The sequence below is a fragment of the Apodemus sylvaticus genome, chromosome 19, assembly GCF_947179515.1.
Source record: "Apodemus sylvaticus chromosome 19, mApoSyl1.1, whole genome shotgun sequence".
In the NCBI taxonomy this organism is placed as follows: domain Eukaryota; kingdom Metazoa; phylum Chordata; class Mammalia; order Rodentia; family Muridae; genus Apodemus; species Apodemus sylvaticus.
The window spans coordinates 1,455,040-1,475,014 of NC_067490.1; the positions used below are offsets into that span (position 1 = coordinate 1,455,040).

General features: G+C 49.1%; 1 protein-coding gene across 3 annotated transcripts; it reads left to right on the forward strand.

Moving 5' to 3' along the window:
* Positions 1-1,477: 1,477 nt before the first annotated feature.
* On the forward strand, positions 1,478-13,824 carry Abcf1 (ATP binding cassette subfamily F member 1). 3 transcript variants are annotated; one of them, XM_052163936.1, is made up of 25 exons: positions 1,478-1,614; positions 5,662-5,708; positions 6,282-6,368; positions 6,457-6,586; positions 6,719-6,756; positions 6,835-6,942; positions 7,130-7,201; positions 7,283-7,390; positions 8,514-8,612; positions 8,776-8,898; positions 9,108-9,208; positions 9,282-9,367; positions 9,454-9,593; positions 9,680-9,828; positions 10,262-10,345; positions 10,465-10,589; positions 10,742-10,854; positions 10,939-11,110; positions 11,440-11,514; positions 11,594-11,664; positions 12,344-12,376; positions 12,460-12,628; positions 12,794-12,858; positions 12,952-13,024; positions 13,114-13,824. In XM_052163936.1, exons 1-25 carry the CDS (start codon positions 1,542-1,544, stop codon positions 13,278-13,280), a joined length of 2,508 nt encoding a protein of 835 aa, XP_052019896.1. In that variant the 5' UTR covers positions 1,478-1,541; the 3' UTR covers positions 13,281-13,824. The 3 variants fall into 3 exon arrangements, with proteins under 3 accessions (XP_052019896.1, XP_052019897.1, XP_052019898.1); XM_052163937.1 differs by having other exon boundaries at positions 6,463-6,586; XM_052163938.1 differs by lacking the exon at positions 5,662-5,708 and having other exon boundaries at positions 1,509-1,614.
* The last annotated feature ends 6,151 nt before the right edge of the window (positions 13,825-19,975 follow it).

Consider the following 19,975-nt stretch of genomic DNA (forward strand, 5'->3'; position numbering starts at 1 on the left):
CAACACGTGCACTTGATACAATGAGCCATGTCTCCAGCACCAGAAATGACAGAAATGGGGCCAGAGAGACCTCTGCTTTAAAAGCATTTGCTCTTGATGAGAACCTGAGTGTTATCCAGGACTTACAGCAGCTTACAGCTGCTTGTAACTCTAGTTCTTGGGAATTTGGTGCCCTCTTTTGCCCTCTTGGGGACCATGCACATACCCAGTGCACTTAAGCATGTAAAATTTTTTTAGACAGTCAAAGATTAAGCTTGGAGGTACATCAACATTAGAACCCCAGGGGCAGAGGCACCAGTAAAAGAGGGAGGAGCAGTCCACTAGAGAAAAAGTATGTGGAGAAATGGAAAATGACCACCTACATCAGATGTGCTAGGACATGGCTTCTGATCTGTTGATCCTGGAAAATGAATTGTGACAGAAGCATCATGGGGGCCGGGACTGTAGCTCAGCAGGTAGGACATTTGCCTAGTATGTAAATCTGCCTTAGGTTCCACTCTTGCACCATATAAATAAACCAGGCACATTAACACAGGTGTGTAATCTCAAAACTCAGGAGAGAGACACAGCCTGGTCTATAGAATGACTTCCAAGCAGCCAGGGATACCCAGAGAAGCCCTATCTCAAAATGCCTCCCCTCAAAAAAAAAAAAAAAAAAAGTCTCTCAGAACTTACCAGTAACTGCTCATTGCTTGCTGTTTTATGTGCAATTACAATAGGTCAATTAACAGCAAAATTATCACACACCAACACCCAAAAAACTCCAGGTTCCACTGCACAATCGTTATTGGGGTGGAGTTCCTTGGTTATATCTGTACACTTGGGTATTTAGTGACATATCAATTGACCAAGGGCCAGTAAGGTTACACTTTCCTAAATCGACAGGCTGTGGTGTACAGTTTACAGTATGTAGTATTAGAAAGAGGATTAGAAAGTAGTGGAGAATGGTTGAAAAGGTATACTATTGTAAATAAAGTAGCCAGTCAGGCATAATAGTGCAGACTTGTAACCCCGGCTCTCCCAGAGGTGGAATTCTAGGAGTTTTGGGCCAGCTAAGACTACACAGTGAGATCCTGGTTCAACAACAACAAAAAAGGATTCAGACAGGGTGTGGTGACACACGCCTTTAAATGCAGCACTCCAGAGCCAAAGGCAAACGCATCTCTGGGCTGGAGACCCGCCTAGACTACACAGCTGAGTTCCAGACACCAGGCAGGGTGACACGATCAGATAAAAGATGTCTCAGCTACTTCTGACTACCTGGAAATTACCAAGTCATTCCTTAAGTGTCCGCGTCGCAGCATCAGCTCAGGCGTGGGGACCGTCATAACGCTCTGCCCACTCCTGGCAAGTACGTGACGTCTCCAGCCACACCCCCAAGGCCTCGCTGCCGCCACGCCTCTCGCCCCAGGCGTCTGCGCACCAGACTCTCCGCTGGGCGGGGCAGGGGCTAAATGGAGAGCCCGCCCACTGGCGGCCCCACGCCGCCGGAAGCGGAAACAGCGCCGGGCGCCTCAGGAGGACGCGTAACTGCCGCCGCGATGCCGAAGGGTCCCAAGCAGCAGCCGCCCGAGCCCGAGTGGGTCGGGGACGGTGAGGGCACGAGCCCCGCGGGTGAGTGGGAAGGAGACAGGAGCTGCGGGGCCAGCAGCGGCCTCCATGGAGCGTGGGTCCTGCGCATGTGCACCGGGGCAGAGGCCGCGTGCCCGGGGCTGTGCTAGAGCCCCGGGAGGCGGTCAGAAGACTGGAAGAGCATATGGCACCGAGGGAGGGACGGCAGGACAGGAGCTAGAATTGTTAACTTCTTTCCTGCCGTGGTACGCGGACATGCTTCGAATCTTATGGGGAACTCCTAATTGCACTTGCCTCACAGAGAGAACTGCTCCTTCATGGACCCTAAAGCGAGACTCGGTCCCACTGGATTGCAGCAGGTGCTGGCTTTGTGTTAAGGGCTAGCTAGGGTCAGGGTTTAGTACTCGTGCGATGTGCTATGGGCCTGGGATAAAGGGTACAAGAACTCGTGAGGCAAGAAGTCACCTCAGTGGGGAGATAGACACGAAAGACTACAGTAATTTTGCAAGCATTGGTTTCAGTTGAGCATTCTTTTTTAAAACAGTCTCTTAGCCAAGCCTTATGAATACATGCCTTTGATCCCAGCACTTGGTAGCAGAGGAAGGTGGATCTCTTGTGAGTTCGAGGCCTGCCTAGTCTACAAGGCGAGTTCCCTGACAGCCAGGGCTACACAGAGAAACCCTGTCTCGAAGAAGACAAGATCACTCTACATAGCCCTAGCTGTCCTGGAACTAACTACTCAGTTGACTGTGCTACCCTCTAAGGCACAGAAATCTGCCTGCCTCTGCTTCCTAAGTTCTGGGATTAAAGATGTGTGCCAGGATAGATTTAGGAACACCATTTACCATGCTCCGGCAATGACTTGTGTAAGAAGTGGCAAAGAACTAGTAAGGCAGTGAAGACTGAAACATCACTATCAATCAAGTGCCTGGGCCAGAACTAGAGACTGGTAAAGACAGAAGGACACAACTCTATTAATAAAAGTGCAGTTTAAAGAGTGGATAATCGACTGTTACTTGATTGTAGTGCTTGAGAAATATTTTTTTGTTTTTCTTTTTTTGTTTTTCGAAACAGGGTTTTTCTGTGTAGCCCTGGCTGTCCTGGAACTCACTCTGTAGACCAGGCTGGCCTCGAACTCAGAAATTCACCTGCCTATGCCTCCCAGGTGCTGGGATTAAAGGCGTGCGCTACCACTGCCCAGAGAGAAATATTTTTAATTAAAAGTTGTTTTGAGCCAGGCAGTGGTGGCCCATGCCTTTAATCCCAGCACTTGGGAGGCAGAGGCAGATTTCTGAGTTCGAGGCCAGCCTGGTCTACGGAGTGAGTTCCAGGACAGCCAGGGCTACACAGAGAAACCCTGTCTTGCGAAAGAAAGAAAAAGAAGAAAGCACACTGAGACAGCTAACATCTAATCTGCTGAGGGTCCTTATAAGATAAAGGGTGGAAGACAAGGTGCATTAGCCAAGATGTGGGGCTGGAGAGATGGCTCAGTGGTTAAGAGCACTGACTGCGTGTCTGGAGGTCCGGAGTTCAAATCCCAGCAACCACGAGGTTTTGGTGTTTTGAGGTGGGATCTCACTGTGTAGCCTGACTGGTCTGGGATTCACTATGTAAATCAGGCTGGCCTGGAGCTCATAGAGATCCATGTGTCTCTGCCAATTGAATGTTGGTGTTACAGATGTGCACCGACATTTCTAGCTGGATAAAGTTTTTAATAAGTTCTTAGTATTATGTGTATGGGTGCTTTGCCTTTGTACTGCATACATGCAGTGCCTCTGGAAGCCAGAAGAGGGTGTTAGGTATCCTGAAACTGGTGATACAGAGAGGCTTGTTAGCAAGGAATGGAACCCAGGTCCTCTGAAAGAACAGCCAGTGCTCTTAACTACTGACCCATCTCTCGGGCCTTGAAAATAAAGAAAAGAGACTGTATGGACTGTAAGGTGGAACACATTTTTTTTATTTATGTGTATGAATGTTTTGCCTGCATGTATATAACCGTACCATGTGCATACCTTATCAGAGGACATCTGATCCCCTGAAACTGGAATTACAGATAGTTGTAAGCCACCATGTCAGTGCTTGGAATCAAGCCTGGGCCCTTTGAGAGAGCAGCCAGTGCTCTCTCTATAAAGTGCTGAACCCCTGTGTTTTCCTGAGGGAGGATCAAGTGTGGACAGGAAGTCAGTAGACAACTTTGTAGTCAGTTCTCTTTCCAGCTTTATGCGGCTCTGGGTATTGAACTTGGTGCTTGTGCAACAAATGCCTTTACCTTCTGAGCCACCCGTCCAGGCCACTGTATCTTAAAGGTTGAGTTGGAGGTTTCTAAGAGAAGATGACAAGGACATTGTTAACTGTCTCTGGCGAGAGAAGAGGCTTTTGACATAAAGACTTAGATGAATGTAGTTGGAGGTGATAACGTTCTGGAGAGTGCTGACTGAGTTGTTTAAGTGTTAAGTGATATCCAGTCCAGATCACTTGACCTCCTGAGTGTTCAGGGTGTGCATGTATGCAGTGAGCTGCCTAAGGGGTGAGAAGTGGGTCTGAGCATAAAATACACTTTTGCTTTCTAATGAAGCCCAGGCTGGCTTCGAACTCATGTATAGCTAGGGATGGCCTTGAACATGTGCTCCTCTAGCCTGAGCCTTAAAGTGTTGGCATTACAGACTTGAGCCATAATGCCCAGCTATAAAGTGGAGAATGGCCTTAAACTGGTCCATGTAGACTCATCTTTGCCTGTTTATTTTGAGACAAGGTTTCATTAAACTGCCCAGGCGGGTTCAGACTCACTTCTCCCTCAGCCTCCATGTTACCCAGATTACAAATCTGGGTCAGGTGTGGTAATGTTACAGTGTTTTCTTTGAAGTTCAGGACAGCTTCAGGAAAGTGCTAAAGGAGATTGGAAGAGAAGCAGAGCAGTATAACCCCCATGATACTGTCTCACAGCTGACTTGTGCACAGGTGTTCCCCTACCTCGGGGTCAGGTGGATCAGTGGATTGGACAGAAGGAATTAGTAAGGAATGGAGGTTTGAGGTCAGCCGCAATGGCTCAGGCCTTTAATTCCAGCCCTCGGGAGGCAGAGGCCTGATCTGTACAGCGAGCTGCCCAGAGAAAACCTGTCCTGATTATGAGTCAGACCTGGTAGCTCAGAGCTGTAATTCCAAGTATGGGAGGCTAAAGCAAGGCAAGTTCGGGGCCAGCCTGGGTAACTGGGAGACTGCCTAAAAATGAGAAGATAAAGGACTGCGGGTGTGACTCAGCTGTGACTGGCTGGCTGAGCCAGCACCACACACAAATGAGAAGTGTGTGCTGGTTGTGCTAATATTCGTAAAGGCTTTGTAGAACGGTAAACAGGTCGGTTTTGTTCAGTTTGGGGCTTTTTTGGTGATAGTGGCGGTTTTTTGTTTGTCTGTTTTGTTTGTTTCCAAAGTAGATATTGGGACCCTAGTTCAATTCCTATAGCCAAGTACTGAATGTCTCTTCAGAACCCCCCCTTCCTATCCACCCTTGGGTTCTGCTGTTGCCCCTCCTCTTGCCTTTTTCTTCCCATTGGTGAGGTTTGGGGCCTTTGCTCTGTAAAGATCTTCCTTCCTACAAGCACCAGAGGAAACCACAGTTATTAGCTGTTTGCATCCCCATTGCAATCATTTTCTGACACCTAGTGTCTAGTTAATAAATAGGTGTCTGTAGGGCCCAGAGAGATGGCTCAGTGGTAACAGCACTTGCTATTCTTGCAAAGGACCAAGTTCAACTTGAGCGCCCACATGGCAGCTTATCTGTAAGTCCATTTAGGCAGGCCTGGCAGACACATAACATGCATACACGCCTACAGGCAAAGCACTCTCACTCTTATAAAATAAATGGCTAAAAATGTTTTAAGTAAATAGGTGTTTGAAGCAAGGTGGTGGTGGTACGTGTAGTGGTAGGTGTGTGGATGAACAGATAGAAGAAGAAACAATTCTTTCTGAAAAACCAGACAGTTGTGAAGAATAGCTAGCTCTTCCTGGTAGAGCCAACTGGACCTCTGCAGGAAGCTCAGGCTGCTGGCATTTGTAAGAAGCTAATGTTGTAATGTCTGTTTAACATTCCAGACAAAGTAGTGAAGAAAGGCAAAAAGGACAAGAAGACCAAAAAGACGGTGAGAAAATAAGTCCAGGAAGAGTAATGACCCTGGGTGTTGCCAGACAGTGTACATGGACATGTGAGACCTGAAGAGGGAGGCCTGCTAGGAGAAGGGGCGTGCTTGTGAGGGCGGTAGTTCTGTCCCTCTGGGTCATGGGCTTGTGCTGTGGCACTAGGTATCAAAGAATTAACAAAGTCAAAGAGCCAAGCTGTCATGTGTACCTTTAATCTCAGCATTCACTCAGGAGGCAGAGACAGGCATATCTGAGTTCTAGGTCAGCCAGGGCTACACAGAGAAACCCTGTCTCAAAGAAAAAACAATTGAAAAGAGCAAATACTGCTTTCTTACAGTTCCGGAGGGTGAGAAGGATCCATGGGCTCACAGCGTCGGGGGATAGGCATGCATATGTGGTCCTGTATATGAAAGTAGAAGCCAATACTTTGTAGAAGCTATTGCTGTTAGCAGGAACCAGGCATAGAAAATTAAAAAAATAAATACAATGACACTGATACTTTTTAAAAGAGAGGAAGTAGGGCAAGGATGGCTGACAGCCTCTGAGCCCTCATCTGTGTCTTACCCCCATTATAGTTTTTTGAGGAGCTGGCAGTGGAGGACAAACAAGCTGGGGAAGAGGAAAAATTACAGAAGGAGAAGGAGCAGCAACAGCAACAGCAGGTATCCCTGATAAGCCTCAGATCTCAGGAATCGCCAACCAACCCACAGCCCCTCTCAGCCCTCAGCCTTACTCACACTGTTGTTTCAGCAACAGAAGAAAAAGCGAGACACCAGAAAAGGCCGTCGGAAGAAGGATGTGGACGATGATGGTGATGAGAGAATGCTCATGGAACGCCTTAAGCAGCTGTCTGTGCCAGCCAGTGATGAGGAGGATGAGGGTAAGGGAACTGAAGGCGGGGCAGCTGCAGCCCATGGCCGGGGGAGTAGGCATTCACACCTTGCAGTGCCTCAAGCTATCCAGTGGAGGAGCCAGGCATTTTCTGACCCCCTTTCCCCCCTTATCATTTCAGTACCCGCCCCCATACCCCGAGGACGGAAGAAGGCCAAGGTGAGCTGTCAGCAGGGAAGCAGAGACCCCCAAAGGCAAGCAGAGCCATCCTGCTGACGTGTGTGGCCTTTCCTATAGGGTGGAAATGTTTTTGAGGCCCTGATTCAGGATGAGAGTGAGGAGGAAGAGGAGGAAGAAAAGCGCGTTCTCAAGCCGGCCAAGCCAGAGAAGAATCGTATCAATAAGGTGAGTGGTGTCTCCGCCACGTTGTGTCTCCTTACGGAGATACTGCTTTCCGGCGGCTCATAAACCACCTGTCCTAAGTCTGTCCCGCTTGTGCCATCAGGCCTCATCTCTAAAGTCTTCTGTCACTCGGAGAGTCTGTCATTTAGAGATTTAAACTCCAAATCTAAACTGTCTGTGTCTCCTGCAGGCCGTGGCTGAAGAGCCTCCTGGGCTCAGGAGTAAAAAGGGAAAGGAGGAGAAATCAAAAGGGAAAGCCAAGGTGAGAGAAGGAGCCTGCAAATGGTGCTGACTGCTTCTAGGGAGCCGGCCCTCCCATCAGCCTGTCTTTTTGCCGCCTCAGAGTAAACCTGCTGCTGTGGACAGTGAAGGGGAGGATGAGGAGGACATGGCTAAAGAAACGGAGCCTCCACGTCAAGGGAAGGACAAAGACAAAAAGGAGGCCAAGCAGGTGTGTACACACTGCCTGGGTGGGGTGGGGCAAGGCGGGGAAGCTTGCTGCTGACCAGAGCGAGGATCACACACCCACCCTGCATAGTGGGAACAAGTGAAGGGGATCTCTGAGCTTGAAGCCAGCCTGATCTACCTACTGAGTCCTAGGACTAAGAGACCCTGTCTCAAAAAAAGTCCCAATGGAGTTTTAGCTTCCTGTCTCTGTCTCATGTTTTACAGCTCCTTGGAACTATAACATTTTATCTCATTGAGCCACATGAAGTCAGGTGTCAGGTCAGGGGTGGACCACACACTGGACTCTCCAGGCAGGGCTTAGATGGAGTTCGTCCTGATGGTGTTGATGCTGTGACCATTCACTGGTACTGTAGCGTCATACAAGTCTTAACCATGTTCCTGGTCTCGAGTCTCTCTCTGTTCCTCAACATTTCAAGCATTTCTAGTCTTAGTTCTTGCTGACTACCTCAAGCTACACACTATACCGTCTTTTTGGTTTGTTTTTTTTGCACATTAGTGACAGAGGAAACTCAATTGCTTCCCTTTGGTTACACTGTCTTGGAAGTTATAAGCTTCTCCTTTGGTTAGCCTACAACACGTTTCACACCAGTGATTCTTGGTGGCAGAGATTGATTAAGGCTTCATGCACACCAGTGCCTTGGGATAAGCTGTCTGCAGACGGGGTGGAAAAGATAGCTTCCTGCTCTAGTGGGATGCATGCCAGGAATCTGACGGTGGTGGTAGTGGTGGTGGTAGTGGTGGTGGTGGTGGTGGTGGTGGTGGTGGTGGTGGTGGGTGGGTTGGTTGGGTTTGGGTTTTTTGTTGTTTCTGGTTTGTTGTATGAATGTTTTGTTGTTTTTGGTTTGGCTTTTTTCAAAACAAGATTTCTCACTCCAGCACTTGGAAGTCAGAGGCAGGTGGGTCTTTGTTAGTTTGAGGCCAACCTAGTCTACAAAGCAAATTTGAGGACAGCCAGGACTGTTACACAGAGAAACATGGGTGGAGGATCGGAGACAAGATTTCTCTTTGTATCCCTGGCTGACTTGGAAGCATTCTGTAGACTTTAAGAAGTCCTTAGTTCTGATCTTGCTGCTGCTTTGTTTGGTTATTACCACTTGTTCTCACAGGGTTCAGAGGAAGAGAAAGAAGAGAAAGAAGGGGAGTTGAAGGCAAATGATCCCTATGCCAACCTTAGCAAAAAGGAAAAGAAAAAGCTAAAGAAACAGGTAAGCCGTGCTTCTTACGATTTCTGTGGTTTGTAGGGCCAGGGTATGAGAAGAGCATTGGGGGCTGCTTGAAGTGAAGTGGTTGAAAGAAGGATTTACGACCTTAAGCTATGACAATCTGAAGCTACTATGTTATGACATTAAATGTCCTCTCCCTCCTCAGATGGATTATGAACGCCAGGTGGAGTCATTAAAAGCAGCTAATGCTGCAGAAAATGACTTTTCTGTGTCCCAGGCAGAGGTATCTTCCCGCCAGGCAATGTTAGAAAATGCGTCTGACATCAAGGTGAGATCTGAGGGCCCTTGCCCCACTTGGCCCTTCAGCAGAAGGCCTGTGAGGGCTGAATGACTAAAGAAAAGCTTTTGTCAGACTGAGCACAGTGACAGAAGAGCCAGTAGAAACAGCAGGGCCCATGCTGCGGGCACGGGGAAAGGGAAGACTTCTCGTGTGTGTTTGTGTGTTTGTGCTGTGTGCATCCATTCTTTTGGCTGCAGTTGGAGAAGTTCAGCATCTCTGCCCATGGCAAGGAGCTGTTTGTCAATGCTGACCTGTACATCGTGGCCGGCCGCCGCTATGGGCTAGTGGGACCCAACGGGTGAGACGTGGGCATGAGGGGAAGAAGGATTGCTCTGGCGGGTGGCCAGGCTCTCATGGTTCTTGCTTTCCAGCAAAGGCAAAACCACACTTCTGAAGCACATTGCCAACCGAGCCCTGAACATCCCCCCAAACATTGATGTGCTGCTGTGTGAGCAGGGTGAGCCTGGGGAGTGGGGAACAAGCAGGAGGACGACAGAGGGGTGGCGGGACTGGCACTCATGCCCGGCCTTCCCCCTCATGCAGAGGTGGTGGCTGATGAAACACCAGCCGTGCAAGCTGTTCTTCGAGCAGACACCAAGCGACTGAGGCTGCTAGAGGAGGAGAGACGGCTTCAGGGACAACTGGAGCAGGGGGATGACACTGCTGCTGAGAAACTAGAAAAGGTAGAGGAGATGGCGCAGGGGACACAAGGTAGGCCTTGCAGGTCCGGTGGACCCTTGGACATGTGTCCTCTTCTCCCTCCTCCCAGGTGTATGAGGAACTGCGAGCTACTGGGGCAGCAGCTGCAGAGGCCAAGGCACGGCGGATCCTGGCTGGCTTGGGTTTCGACCCTGAGATGCAGAATCGGCCAACACAGAAGTTCTCTGGGGGTTGGCGAATGCGCGTCTCCCTGGCCAGGTGGGCCCTGCCTCCCAGCTTCTGGCTTCTAATCCCTTTCTTCCCACTCTTCAAGGCCTGTGTAAGGCCTGCGTAGTAAGCAGGTTTGAGTTCAACCTTTTTTTTTTTAAAGACTTATTTATATGAGTACACTGTAGCTGTCTTCAGTCACACATCAGAGGGCATTGAATCCCATTACAGATGGTTGTGAGCCACCATGTGGTTGCTGGGAAATGAACTCAGGACCTCTGGAAAAGCAGCCAGTACTCTTAACCACTGAGCCAGCCCCTTGAGGCTAACTTTAAACCTCCTTTGCTGTGTGCACTGTGAGAACTTGGGTCATTCTCCATTTTGACCCTTACCTAATAGACTGTTGTCACTGAGCTCTGCCACCCAGAATCTCTGGGCCTGCTCAACAGGCATTTTCCTCCTAACCTTACACCCATTCCTTTAGGGCGCTGTTCATGGAACCAACGCTGCTGATGCTGGACGAGCCCACTAACCACCTGGACCTCAACGCCGTCATCTGGCTTAACAAGTGCGCTGCCCGTCGTCTCCCATCCTGCCTCCTTCCCTGCTCCCACCTCATTATCTGTCCTAGACTCATCGTCCCCAGCCTTGTGACACTCACACACTCACCCTGTCTCTCAACTGCAGCTACCTTCAGGGCTGGAGGAAGACATTGCTGATCGTCTCCCACGACCAGGGCTTTCTGGATGATGTTTGCACTGATATCATTCACCTGGACACCCAGAGGCTCCATTACTACAGGGGCAATTACAGTAAGCGTGCTCTTTCATGGGTTGGAGACAGGGACCCAAAGGTGGAGCCTGAGTAGCCGGCCCTCAGCATGGTGATGAGCTAGCTCTCTCTTCAAGACCTTCATGCCTGGCTTCTCTCCCCAACTCATCTGTCCTTGGTTGTTCCACCCCAGTGACCTTCAAGAAGATGTACCAGCAGAAGCAGAAAGAACTGCTAAAGCAGTACGAGAAACAGGAGAAGAAGCTGAAGGAGCTGAAGGCTGGGGGCAAGTCCACCAAGCAAGCGGTGCGAGCCCAGTCTTCTGGTGGGGCGGGTCGGGACCTGTGGGACTGCACAGCTTACGAATTGCTTCCTTCTTCCCTTGTCCAGGAAAAGCAAACAAAGGAAGTCCTGACTCGGAAACAGCAGAAATGCCGACGGAAAAACCAGGATGAAGAGTCTCAGGAGCCCCCTGAGCTGCTGAAGCGTCCCAAGGAGTACACTGTGCGCTTCACCTTCCCGGACCCCCCGCCTCTCAGCCCCCCTGTGCTGGGCCTGCATGGTGAGTTACCGCTTGCTGCAGGTGGACAGTGGAGCCCTGGGTACCCTACACTGCCAAGGCTGTAGCCCTTTCCTGGGAGGCCAGGCATTTGGAGTGACTAAGAAAATTATAAATGCCGGGCGGTGGTGGCGCACGCCTTTAATCCCAGCACTTGGGAGGAAGAGGCAGGCTGATTTCTGAGTTCGAGGCCAGCCTGGTCTACAGAGTGAGTTCCAGGACAGCCAGGACTACACAGAGAAACCCTGTCTCAAAACAAAAACAAAAACAAAGGGAAGGGAGGAAGGAAGGAAGGAAGGAAGGAAAATTATAAATGGCTGTTTTTTTCTCAGGTGTGACGTTTGGCTACGAGGGGCAGAAGCCACTCTTTAAGAACCTGGATTTTGGCATCGACATGGACTCACGAAGTGAGTTACTTGGCCCTGGGTGTCTTGGCTGTAAGTCTCAGGACTTAAGCTGTTCCTCTGACTACGAGTCTCCTTCCAGTTTGCATTGTAGGTCCCAATGGTGTGGGGAAGAGCACGCTACTCCTGCTGCTGACCGGCAAGCTAACACCGGTGAGTCCTAAAACGAACAGGGAAGGAGAGGGCCCGGCATGGTGCCAGGGGACAGTGTCCTTGCAGACTGGTTAGAAGTGTGTAAGCTGGAAGGCATGTTCAGCTTTCTCATGTATCTGTCACAAACGTGCACTGGTTTCCTGCAATGTCAGATCCCCGGGTTCTCCTGCTGCCTCTCTGCACGCTCACACCCTGTGTAGGCGTGTGCTTTTGTTTGTAATCTAGGTCTAGAACCTTGAACATGCTCTGTCCTCAGCCTTGTTTTACTTTAAGATAGAGCCTTGCTAGATTACCCAGGGTGACCTCAAATTTGCCATCCTTGTTCCTTTCTTAGCTTCTTACATAGCTGAGACTACAGGCCTGTTCCACCCACCCAGCCTCATTTGCAGTCACTGTAAGGGAAGCTGTTGTCCTCCCCCCACTTCAGAGCCCCCAGCCCCTTTCTTGCACCTATTTATTCTCAGCCCTGCTCTGATGTTTGTTTCTCTCTGAGAAACTCCAGTATTTGGTTCTCTTTGAAAACTTTGAGATATGCCTAGTAGCACCCACTCATAAACTCTGCACTGGGGAGGCTGAGGCAGGATTGCTGTGAATTGAAGGCCAGCCTGGGCTACAGAGTGAGACTAGGCTTTGGTGCCTTCACCTCCCATCCTGCTCTCAGTCTTGATTTTCCTTGCAGACCAACGGAGAAATGAGGAGGAACCACCGGCTGGTAAGCTGGCCTTGGGGACTGAGGTGTGGCAGTCTGGCAGGCAGCAGGGCCTGGACTGACCACCTCCCTCTCGCTTTGGGCAGAAAATCGGCTTCTTTAACCAGCAATACGCAGAGCAGCTGCACATGGAGGAGACGCCCACTGAGTACCTACAGCGGAGCTTCAATCTGCCCTACCAGGATGCCCGCAAGTGCCTGGGCCGCTTTGGCCTGGAGAGCCACGCCCATACCATCCAGATCTGCAAACTCTCCGGTACTGCCATTCTGGGTGCCTGAGGAGGTGACCTTATCGGCTCTTCCTGGAAACTGAAGGGGGGTACAGCACAGATGGGGAGCCTCCATGTCCTAAGTACATCCGTAGGGTTGGCCTTCTGCAAGGCAGGTGACGGGAGTCTCAGTGCCGTTCCTTTTGTGACAGGTGGGCAGAAAGCCCGAGTTGTGTTTGCAGAGCTGGCTTGTCGGGAGCCTGATGTCCTCATCTTGGTGAGTGGGCACGCCATAGGAGAAGGGTTGGGGGTCAGAGCTGCAAATGCACCTGCTGCAGTGTTCTGCCACGGACCTTTTCCTTCTCCACAGGATGAACCGACCAATAACTTGGACATCGAGTCCATCGATGCACTGGGGGAGGCCATCAACGAGTACAAGGGGGGTAAGTGCTGGGACAGGGGGCCGCCATAGTGTGCTGGGCTCCTTTCCACTTGTGACTCCCTCTCTTGATTCATTCTCCTTCCTCCAAAGCTGTGATCGTTGTCAGCCATGATGCGCGCCTCATCACAGAAACCAACTGCCAGTTGTGGGTGGTGGAAGAGCAGAGTGTCAGTCAAATCGACGGTGACTTCGACGACTACAAACGAGAGGTGTTGGAGGCCCTGGGTGAAGTCATGGTCAACCGGCCTCGGGATTGAGCTCCCCTCCTGGAAGCCTGCTGCGACAAGCTCCTGTGGCTGGAATCTAGGCCATCTTCCTTCATCCACCTAGAAGCCTGCTGTGTCTGCTGCCAGCTGCAGTCACATGGCCCATGAAGGTGGCGTGTTGCCTTGGTGTGTGTGAGAACATCCATCCGCGCGGATTGTGTCCTTCTCACAGAAGGACTGTGTTCCCTTGAGGTAACTGAGCTGGCTTGCCCACATTGGCTTAGTCTCTGTTCAGACAGAGGCAACCTTTGCTATGGTGGATTCCCCTCCAGCCTACTTAAGGTGGCCTCTTGTCTGGAGACATTTGCCACTCAGAACTGACCCTTGTCCCTCCTTTTGGAAGGGTACTACTGACTCACTGACACAAACAGCCAGAACCTCAGGGCTAGAGGCAAGTGTCTGAGACCTGTACTGTCTCCCCCAGATCTGGTGCCTGTGACCCCTTGTCTCCAGGGACTTAAGGGCAGGAAGGAAAGCTCCTGAACTGAAGTCTCCTTTATAAGGGAGGAAATAAAGGAGTGGGGTGCTGATATCATGTGCCTGCCTGTGTGGCGCTTCCTTGGCTTTTTGTGTCCCTCCTCCCCAGCCAGTGCTTGTCCTCCCTGTGCTCTCATGGTTGGGAAAGAGACCAGACCAACCCTGTGAATGAAAAGGCGTTCCACCCTTTGCTCAGGAACCTAGACTACTAATCGAAGACCTGCAAAGCATGCTGGGATAGAGTTACACCTGTAACTCTTACCCAGGAGGTATAGAGAAGCTTTAATGGTTCTAGTGAGTTTGAGGCAAGCCTTTAGGAAATAGACAGAGGGTGCTGGAGAGATGGCTCAGTGGTTGAGAGTGCCAACTGCTCTTCCAAAGGTCATGAGTTCAAATCCCAGCAGCCAGCTGGGCGGTGGTAGTGCACACCTGTAATCCCAGCACTCTGGGAGGCAGAGGCAGGTGGATTTCTGAGTTCGAAGCCAGCCTGGTCTACAGAGTGAGTTCCAGGACAGCCAGGGCTATACAGAGAAACCCTGTCTCGAAAACACCAAATCCAAAAAAGAAAAGACCAAATCAAAAAAAAAAAAAAAATCCCAGCAGCCACATGATGGCTGACAACCATCTGTAATGAGATCTGATGCTCCCTTCTGGGGTGTCTGAAGGCAGCTACAGTGTACTTACATATAAATAAATAAGTCTTTAAAAAAGAAAATAGACAGAGCCCTTCTACAGATCTGTTATCCAGAGAAACACACATCAGTGCACACCTGGCAGAGTCAACTCATGCACTCAAACTCTGGGTAGAAATCATCCCTCACCAAGAAAAAGCATGAAGATGAGAGGGACCAGAAGAGAGGTTTATACTGTAGAGCTGTCAGTCAAAGCCCCTAGTTACAGTGGGGTTCTGGGGTGGACGGTGTGGTAGGACCAGTGCTTTGGTACAGAACTGTGGTGATACCAAAGGAGACAAGGGCAAGATGGAACAGACAGACAGAAACTGTTAGATGTGACTTACTGAGGAGAAAGAATAGTATGTTATTTCCAAGGTGAATATAGAACCAGTTAGGAAAAATCATTTTCCAGCCAAAGTAATTAACATGGGCTTTGAAGCAGATTCTTACCAGAAGTAGGGTACGTGAGCAGGCTGTTGAGGGTGCCTCTCTCTAAAAGGATATGACAGCTGCCAAGTGGCTGGGCATACCAACATGCAACACTGCACCCTTGACTTTCCTTCTCGATGAGACAACACAGAAATCATGAGCATCATTTGGCGATTACCAAGACCTTGCCTGTGAAGCCTAGAGGTTTGGTCTCCACACTCCAAAGGCAGGAACAGGCAAGTTCTCTGTGAGTTCAAAGCCAGCCCAGCCCACACATTGAGTTCCAAACCAGCTAAGGCTACTCAGAGGAAACCCTGTCTCAAAAAACAAACTTGAATGCAAAGGGCATGTGTGGTTGGACAAAGCTCAGCTGGCTTGGAACTCACCAAACACTCAGTTTTCCACCAGTTTCCCCCAGTTACTAACGTGGTCACTCAAGCACAGATGGCAACTTGTCTCTCAAAAAGAAAAACAGGAATGGAACACAGAAGCTAGAGTATGGGTCACCAAAGTCTGAAAAAAATAGAATTTTATTAATAGTCATACCTTTGATTCATGAGCTGAATGTTATCTAATGTTGACTTGAGTTACTAAGTGAGTCTGGCTACCCAGGTAGACCAGGCTGACCTTCAACTCCGATCTATTTGCATGGATGCAACAGCCCTGCCCCCACTGTATCAGGACCCTCAGCTGTATAGAGCAGAATCTTTTTTTTTTCTATTTTTTTTTTAAGATTTATTATATGTAAGTACACTGTAGCTGTCTTCAGATACCATAAGAGGGCATCAGATCTCTCTATGGATGGTTGTGAGCCACCATGTGGATGCTGGGATTTGAACTCATAACCTTTGAATGAACAATCAGTGCTCTTACCTGCTGAGCCATCTCTCCAGCCCTAGAGCAGAATCTTAAACACCTGCCAATAAGGAATCAATATCTCTTACAATGGGCATCCTAGGGATTTTGTTTTGGCAAAGTAGTCATTCTGTAGCCCAGGCTAGCCTCAGTTAATTACCTCCAGCCGGCCTTGATCATGAGGACCCATTGCAGTGCCTGAAGGTGGTTCTCAGAGGTGATCCAGGTGATCAGGTTCTGTTCTGCCCTTAGCCCTCCCACACAGCAGCTCACAGCTGTCTGTAACTCCAGTTCCAGGGATTGAACACTTCTTACCGGTCACATACATACAGACACCACACTCTACACGTAAAGGAAGTCTTTTTTTTTTTTTCTCTCCTGAGATGGTTTTTCTGTGTATCCCTGGTTATCCTGGAAATTGCTCAGGCTGGCCTCAACCCCAGATAGCCACCTGCCTCTGCTTTGTGTGTGTGTGTGTGTGTGTGTGTGTGTGTGTGTGTGTGTGTGTGTTTGGAGACAGGGTTTCTCTGTGTACCTCTAGCTGTCCTGGAACTCACTCTGTAGACCAGGCTGGCCTTAAACTCAGAAATTCACCTGCCTCTGCCTCCCAAGTGCTGGGATTAAAGGTGGCCACCGCCGCCATCACCACCACCACCTTCTGACAAAACAGTAAATCCTTAAGCGGGTGAAAAGACATACATATTTGTGATACAGATGTTCACATTCAGGCAAACATTCATACACATTTTTAAAAATCAAAATTTTATGAGCTGAAGGGATAGCAAAATGGTTAAGAGCCCTTGCTGTAGCCAGACAGTGGTAGCACACACCTGTAATCCCAGCACTTGGGAGGCAGAGGCAGGCAGAGTTCAGAGTTTGAAGCCAGCCTGGTCTACAGGGTGAGTTCCAGGACAGCCAGGTCTATACAGAGAAAGCCTGTCTTGAGAGTCCTTCCTGCTCCTCTTCCTAAGAATCTGCGTTCTTAGCACCTATGTTGGGTGCTCAACACCTGCCTGTAGCTCCAGCTTTAGGGGTTCCAAGATACCAGCACTCATGTGAATAACTCCACATGGATACACATAAATAAAAATATTTTGTCTTAGTCATTGTTCTAGTGTGTTGTGACAGGTTTTTTGTTTTCTTAGGGGTTTTTTTTTGTTTTTTTATTTTGTTTTGTTTTTTGAGTTTTTGAGTTTTGGTTTCTTTTAAAAAACACAGTACCTGGTGGCACACACCTTTAATCCCAGCACTTGGGAGGCAGAGGCAAGTGGATTTCTGAGTTCGAGGCCAGCCTGGTCTACAGAGTGAGTTCCAGGACAGCCAGGGCTACACAAAAAACCCTGTCTTGAAAAACAAAAAGCCACATACACAAATAGGGCTGGAGAGATGGCTCTAAGTTTAAGAGCACTGACTGACTGGTTTTCCAGAGGTCCTGAGTTCAATTCCCAGCAACCACATGGTGGCTCACAGCCATCTGTAATGGGATCTGATGCCCTCTTCTGGTGTGTCTGAAGACAGCTACAATGTACTCATATACATAAAATAAATTTTAAAAAAGAGAACTACATTCTAATTCAGGCAGCATGAGAAGAGAAAGCTACTGTGCCTTTCAAAACCTCTAAGTCCACTCCCAATGACATACTTATTCCAACAAGGCCACAACCCCTAATCCTTATGATCTTTTCAAATAGTTTTTACTCCCTGGTTACTAAACATGAGCCTATGGAGGCCTTTCTTTTGTTTGTTTTATTTCTGGCCTCAAATTCAGAAATCCACCTGCCTCTGCCTCCCAAGGGCCAGGATTAAAGGCGTGTGCCACCACTGCCTGGCTTTTTTTTTTTTTTAAGATTTATTTATTTAATGTATATGAGTACATTGTAGCTGTGCAGATGGTTGTGAACCACCATGTGGTTGCTGGGATTTGAACTCAGGATCTTTGGAAGAGTAGTCAGTGCTCTTAACTGCTGAGCCATCTCTTCAGCCCAGGCCATTCTTATTCAAACCACTTTTTTTGTTGTTGTTGTTGTTGTTGTTGTTTTTGTTTTTTGAGACAGGGTTTCTCTGTGTAGCCCTGGCTGTCCTGGAACTCACTCTGTAGACCAGGCTGGCCTCAAACTCAGAAATCTGCCTGCCTCTGCCTCCCAAGTGCTGGGATTAAAGGCGTGCGCCACCACTGCCTGGCTTGACTCAGACTTTTTCAAGTGAAAGGGTGTGAAGGCATTCACAATGGGTGGAAACTCCTCAGAACCTTGACACACCCGAAAATATTTATCTGGGGGTGGGGTGGGGTGTCGAAACAGGGTTTCTCCATGTAGCCTTGGCTGACCTGGAATTCATTCTGTAGACCAGTGTGGCCTCAAAGTTTGTGAAGCTGCAGTATCAGGCCAGTTGTTAGCTGTCCTGAGCAGAGACAGCAGGATTTGGTAATAACTTTTTATTTCAATTTAGGCTGGGAATGGTGTCCCACACCTTTAATCCAGCACGGGGCAGAGAAGGGATCTCTGTAAGCTTGAGGCCAGGCTGGTCTACATAGTTCCACAACAGTCTGGGTTACATAGAGAGATCCTATCTTAATTAACAGATAGATGAAACCCACCCACATTTTTCATTTTATTATGTATATGGGTGTTTTACCTACATATATGGATTGGATGGCTCTGCACCAATTGGGCACCCATGGAGATCAGAAGAAGGTGGATCCCCTAGAACCGGAGTTGGAGCTAGAGACCATTGCAAGCCACTATGTGGGTGCTAGGGCTCAAACCCTCTGGAAAACCAGCAGCCAATGCCCTAGTTTGCTTGTTTGTTTGTTTGTTTGTTTGTTTGTTTGTTTAAACCTTGGGTCATCCAGCTAGGAGCAGGAAGGAAAGACATGGGATGAGGAAGATTCAAAGTTGAAGGTGGGCTGGAGCATTTGGGTGAAATTCCTAGAAAAGCAAGATGTGACATCTTGGTTTCTGTCTCTGTGATGAAAACAAGTTAAAGGAGAAGGGGCTTAGATTACAGCCCCAACTACAGTCACTTCGGTGGAGGTTATCCAGGCTTCTGGAGATGAAGGCAACTGGTCACATCATGTCTACCCAACCAATGAGGACTGAATGCAGGCTAGCGCTCAGTTCAGCTGGGTTTATCTGCTCAGATAGTTCCATGTGTGCTTGGGGAGTGCTGTAGCCTGGTGGGTCCGCTGTCTTCACATCTCAGCTAATGTAAGATAAGCTCCCACAGATATGCTCATGGGCTCATCTCCCAGGTGGCTCTGACTGTTGTTGACAATTAAGCACAGGGATACACATCACATATTAAAAGGGTGTCCTGCTAGGCCCAGGGCAAAGTGAGACAGGAAGCACAGACAGGAATGGAGAGAAGTTCTTGATTTGGTTAAGAAACCACCACATTCAGGCTAGTAGTGGTGATTGTGCTTGGTCTACAGAGCTACATGCAGGAGAGCTGAAGGATAGGGTAGAGTCTAAATGCTCAGCCTGTCCTCTGACAGGGAAAAGAAAAAAAAATCGTGTATGTGTGTGTGTGTGTGCGCGCGCGCGCGCGCGCGCGCAGCGCGCGTGCGCGCGCGCCTAACTCTACAGTTTTGTGTGCCTGTGTCTAACTCTACAGTTCTGATGACTACAGTTATATGTGTAGCCATACCCAGCTTGGTTTTTTGTTTGTTTTTGAATTTGGTTTTTTTGAGACAGGGTTTCTCTGTATAGCCCTGGCTGTCCTGAAACTCACTCTGTAGACCAGGCTGGCCTTGAACTCAGAAATCCTGCCTTGGCCTCTGCCTCCCAGAGTGCTGGGATTACCACCGCCCGGCTCATACCCAGCTTTTTATAATTTAAAAAGTCTCATTTTTATTTATGTATCTATATGTGAGTATGCACGTGGGGGCAAGGTGCAAAGGCCAAAGAGGAGTTCGGATTCTCCAGAGCTGCAGTTGCAGGCAGTTGTGAGCCATCTAATATGGGTGCTGAGAACTGAATCTAGTCCTGTGAAAGAGAAGCAGGGATTCAAGTGGAGCCATCCCTCCCGCCTCTTGACCTTAAAATGTAGGAAAAGCACTGAGCTCTCTTTAAAGGGCCTTGTGCTTGTTGGAGACAAGAAAAAAGTAGAAGTAGTGGAGCCTTGAAGAAACACAAGGAAAGCTGTGACCACAGGCAGGTTGGTCTCCCACAAGGTGAGTCAGTGTTTGTGAGGGCTAAAGGGTTGCTGCCCCCATGTGGCCAGTGTTAGGAATAAGTCAGGACGCCCACAAAC

Bases quoted from the DNA above. Each gene is read 5' to 3' on its own strand.
- Abcf1 (XM_052163936.1), top strand. From the start codon at position 1,542: ATGCCGAAGGGTCCCAAGCAGCAGCCGCCCGAGCCCGAGTGGGTCGGG. The intron at 9,594-9,679 runs GTAGAGGAGATG...CCCTCCTCCCAG, and splicing joins CTGCTGAGAAACTAGAAAAG to GTGTATGAGGAACTGCGAGC. The intron at 11,111-11,439 runs GTGAGTTACCGC...TTTTTTTCTCAG, and splicing joins CCCTGTGCTGGGCCTGCATG to GTGTGACGTTTGGCTACGAG.